The sequence below is a fragment of the Prunus mume genome, linkage group LG3, assembly GCF_029339155.1.
Source record: "Prunus mume cultivar Tortuosa linkage group LG3, ASM2933915v1, whole genome shotgun sequence".
Lineage (NCBI taxonomy): Eukaryota > Viridiplantae > Streptophyta > Magnoliopsida > Rosales > Rosaceae > Prunus > Prunus mume.
Window position 1 is genome coordinate 20,795,073 of NC_142700.1, and position 4,899 is coordinate 20,799,971.

Sequence of the window (4,899 nt, forward strand, 5' to 3'; positions counted from 1 at the left end):
ATTATTTCAAGTTTTGTATCCTCATTCTTTGCTTTGTTGAGTTATTATTTTAACAAGAAATATCTTGTGATTGTTGTTTTTAAAATTTCACAATGATGTGATTGTGCTTTAGAAAATTATTTTAACAAGAAATATCTTATTAAAAACCGGAGATTGGGACGGGTATGGGAGGCACTTTCCAGACGGGAACGGGGACTGAGATTCCCCGAAAAGCCTAAACCGGGGAGGCGGGGACAGGGACGGAGATGGTGAGTGGGGACGGAAATGGTATTGCCATATCCGCCCCTAACCGGCTCGTTGCCATCCCTAGTCCAGATCTGGTATCCAACTTTGCTTTCGCCACATTGCTTCCCAGATTAACTCCACGTTCAGCGCGTACGACAAAAAAAAAATAAATAAAATAAAACACTATAAAATCTCTTCCTTTTTTTTTTTTTACCTCCTTTAGCTTCCACCCGCTCGCTCTTCACCACTCAATCCCACTTTCTCAACTCTTCTGCTGCTTCTCTCTCTTCAACCTCGTGAAAACGCTGTCGTTTTGATGGGTATGATGACGACGACGCCGTTCGGAGCTGCAAACACGGCGGTGCTGGGGAAGCCCAAGGCTCAGATTGCTAGGTATCATGGGCTGAGGTCAGCAAACTCGCTTGGTCTCACCAGAAGCCGAGACGCACCGATCTCGTCAGCTTCTTCTTCGCTCATTCGCTCCGTCGCCACGGTGCGTTTAATTACCGTCTGATTCTCTGTTTTGTTTCGGAGAGATTGATCTGTTTGGATGCTCAGAAAATGCGAGAAAATGAAAAAGTAAAAGAAAGATGATAAAATTAACCTTCTTTTATGTGTTATGGTGAGAGATTGAGACAAAATATAAGCACTTTGTTTTAATTTTTTTGCTGACTGGCTCTCATTTATGTTGGTTTTTCTGTCTGGATTATGGTGAAGGAAAGCGTGGCTGTGATAAACGAGTTTAGACTGCGTTATTTCAATTTGCTTTTATTAATATCTGCCAGAGTCATTGTGAAAGAAGTTGGTTTCTCTTTATTTATTTATTTATTAATTTATTATTATTATTTTTAAAAGGATTATTTGACTCTTCAAATGAATTAGCGCTTAAAAACCTGAACTTTTGTTGTTGCCAAAGGGCTATTGTGCTTTGTTGACTTTTATCACTTGGTTTGGTTAGGAAACCTACAATTTTGGAATACTAAGGCTCCCAAAGGGCCTCATGAATCAGAAAATTCTGAATGTTAGTTAGATTGCCTATTGTTAGTTCTTGGAAGGAAAAGTACTTGTTTGAATATTTTCTGTGTATTGCAGCCTGCAAAGCCTGAAACTGCAACTGAAACGAAGCGAAGTAAGGTTGAAATATTCAAAGAACAGAGCAATTACATAAGATACCCTCTTAACGAGGAGATTTTGACAGATGCCCCGAATATAAATGAGGCTGCTACACAACTCATCAAGTTCCATGGGAGCTATCAACAATACAACCGAGATGAACGTGGTGGAAGGTCCTACTCATTTATGCTTCGTACAAAGAACCCTTGTGGAAAAGTGTCAAACCAACTATACTTGACCATGGACGATCTTGCCGATCAGTTTGGAATTGGTACCCTTCGTTTGACCACCAGACAAACGTTTCAGCTCCATGGTGTTCTGAAAAAGGACCTTAAGACTGTAATGCGTAGCATCATTAATAGCATGAGTTCAACCCTTGGCGCCTGTGGTGATCTTAACAGAAATGTTCTTGCTCCTCCTGCTCCAATACAAAGAAAAGATTACCTTTTCGCACAGCAGACTGCAGAGAACATTGCAGCACTGCTGACTCCTCAGTCTGGTTTTTACTATGACGTATGGGTGGATGGTGAGAAGTTCTTGACAGCAGAACCTCCTGAAGTAACTAAGGCCCGCAATGATAATTCTCATGGAACAAACTTCACTGATTCACCCGAGCCTATTTATGGAACTCAGTTCTTACCCAGGAAGTTCAAAATTGCAGTTACAGTGCCAACAGACAACTCAGTGGATATTCTCACAAATGATATCGGTGTTGTGGTTGTTACTAATGATGAGGGGGAGCCTCAAGGGTTCAACCTATATGTAAGATGAAGTTCTTCTCTAACATTTAAATTTGAGCTCATTTTCTCCACAAATATGGTTTCTTATAATTTGCATTGCAGGTTGGTGGTGGTATGGGAAGAACGCATAGGTTGGAAACCACTTTTCCCCGTTTGGCTGAACCACTGGGTTATGTCCCCAAAGAGGATATCCTATATGCAATTAAGGCTATAGTTGTTACACAAAGAGAAAATGGGAGAAGAGATGATCGAAAGTACAGTAGAATGAAATATTTGATCAGCTCGTGGGGCATTGAAAAATTCAGAAGTGTAGTTGAACAATATTATGGAAAGAAATTTGAGCAATTCCGCGAGTTGCCAGAATGGGAATTCAAAAGTCACTTGGGGTGGAACAAGCAGGTTTGTTGTGGTGATTTTGACATACAATTTTTGATGTTTTTTATTCTGTCTCCAAGGTTTGAAATTGCAATATCTTCAAGAGTCTTATGTATGGCCTATTTGATTTATAACTCTAGTAGATCATACCGTTTACACTGATGCCTAGTTTATTGGCTCCATTCCATCTTCCAGTTCCTTTCTCCCCAGATGAATGTCCTGACTATTTATATTTGTTTTGGTAGGGTGATGGCAGTTATTATTGTGGGCTTCATGTTGATAATGGTCGTATTGGTGGAGTTATGAAGAAGGCATTGAGAGAGGTTATAGAAAAGTATAATTTGAGCATAAGGCTCACACCAAACCAGAACATCATATTGTGTGATATTCGCACAGCATGGAAACGTCCCATCACCACAATTCTTGCGAAGGCCGGTCTGCTGGTAAGATGTTTTTCTTCTACTCCCTCATCATCAGACATCAATATGAACTTGTGGTTACTGGATGCTTACTTCCTATTCTGTGAAATATCTTTCACTGCCAAGTGAAACTTTTCAACTTTGTAGGACGGAGTATCTTATTCAACTGAGATGCTGTCTGTCTGGAAATGGTGCTATGATTTATCTGCATTAGATGGTGATGTTTCTACTGCTTTTTGCAGTAATCTAGTGTGAAATCTAGGCTGCAAATTATTTCTCGTCGGATCTAGTGGGGGAAATCATGTAGCACATGATCTCAAGGGATATCCTCCTTTTTGTCAGTTTGAATCTTTTAAACTCAGATAGTGGTCAGGACTTGTGCAAACAATTATTGGTTAACTTATTTGGTCTTAAATTTCTTGAACTGTTTGGGTTGTGTCTATGATAAAACGTTTTTTAGGTTATGAATTTTCATCATTGGGGATATTACTGACCAGTTCCGATTGTGGCAGCATCCTAGGTTTGTAGACCCCCTCAACCTGACTGCAATGGCATGCCCAGCCTTCCCACTATGCCCACTGGCAATAACTGAAGCTGAACGGGGTATACCTGACATTCTTAAGCGGGTTCGAGCATTATTTGAGAAGGTATTACCATAATAACAAGCATGTTTCACGAAACACTAACTAATAAAATGTGGAAAATCAAGATCATGTGTGGATAAGGAATCAGAATGCATGTAACAAGTATAACTTTTGAATTTCAGGTTGGTCTGAAATACAATGAATCTGTAGTTATAAGGGTGACTGGCTGCGCTAATGGATGTGCTAGGCCATACATGGCTGAACTTGGACTAGTTGGTGATGGTCCCAATAGCTATCAGGTATTTCAAATGATGGTTCATGTGCAATTTTTCTCATGCTCAAATGCAGATTGTCGTGAAAGCAACTCATATTTTATTCGTTTTTTTGCTTGTGTTAAAATAGATCTGGCTTGGAGGAACACCCAATCAAACCTCAATAGCAAGAAGTTTCATGAACAAGGTCAAGATTCAAGACCTGGAAAAAGTTTTGGAACCTTTATTTTATTATTGGAGACGTAAACGACAATCTAAAGAGTCCTTCGGAGGCTACACAAACCGGATGGTAAGGGGTGAAATAAGATTCTAAGATTATTGTGTTATATTTAGGCCTGTCCCAGATAAAGAAGTTGGTTTAATCTCAAATTTGGGGAGTTTACATGGGTATGTTAAGAAATTTTGTCGATCATTGGAATGGCTGATAGCTGTGGTTGTGACCCTAATTGGTATATTGTATCAGGGATTTGAGAAACTTCAGGAGTTGGTTGACAAATGGGAAGGTCCAGAGGTGGCACCAGCTCGTTACAACTTGAAGCTTTTTGCTGATAAGGAGACGTATGAAGCGGTGGATGAACTTGCAAAGCAGCAGGATAAGACTGCTCATCAGTTAGCCATGGAAGTTATTCGCAATTTTGTTGGTTCCCAGCAAAATGGGAAAAGCGAGTGAGTGTGCAAAGGTGAATCAACTTATGAACTTGCAGTATTGCCCCCTGGCAAAGTGGCCAAGGTGAATGAGGAACACTGTCCCTGATTCTCTCTCCAAGCTGTTACTTTTCGGTAACCGAAGGAACAAATAGGATACTGGATTTGGTATTATTCTGTATCAAGGTTTTGCGTCATTTGATTTTTCTTGAATCCTGAGTTTGTATAATTAGTTTGGATTGTGTATCCTATTTGCGGCAAAAGTACTGTTCCTTAATTATTATATTTTCTTAATAAAATTGTAGTTTTTGGGCATTTAGATTATCATGAGAGGATCATATGTTAGGAGGCGTTCTAGGTTCCGGATGAACGTGCTTTTTGTGGCAGCTTTCGCGCGCTCTATGTTTCCTAACTTCCTGGATTTGATTTTATGGTACTCGAATCCATAGCCTCCGACATTGCACAATTCTGACATCGTATGATGTACATCATATGAGGAAGAACAGAAAGAATATAATTTCATAGT

At 39.8% G+C, this 4,899-nt stretch overlaps 1 protein-coding gene across 1 annotated transcript; it reads left to right on the top strand.

Moving 5' to 3' along the window:
* Window positions 1-358: 358 nt before the first annotated feature.
* SIR (sulfite reductase) lies at window positions 359-4,686 on the top strand. Its single transcript, XM_008229126.3, has 8 exons — window positions 359-718; window positions 1,318-2,100; window positions 2,181-2,477; window positions 2,699-2,896; window positions 3,385-3,519; window positions 3,639-3,755; window positions 3,859-4,017; window positions 4,192-4,686. Exons 1-8 carry the CDS (start codon window positions 542-544, stop codon window positions 4,396-4,398), a joined length of 2,073 nt encoding a protein of 690 aa, XP_008227348.2. The 5' UTR covers window positions 359-541; the 3' UTR covers window positions 4,399-4,686.
* The last annotated feature ends 213 nt before the right edge of the window (window positions 4,687-4,899 follow it).

Coding starts and splice junctions, on each gene's coding strand:
- SIR (XM_008229126.3), top strand. CDS start 542: ATGGGTATGATGACGACGACGCCGTTCGGAGCTGCAAACACGGCGGTG. Junction 2,478..2,698: donor ACTTGGGGTGGAACAAGCAG/GTTTGTTGTGGT, acceptor TTGTTTTGGTAG/GGTGATGGCAGTTATTATTG. Junction 2,897..3,384: donor TTGCGAAGGCCGGTCTGCTG/GTAAGATGTTTT, acceptor CGATTGTGGCAG/CATCCTAGGTTTGTAGACCC.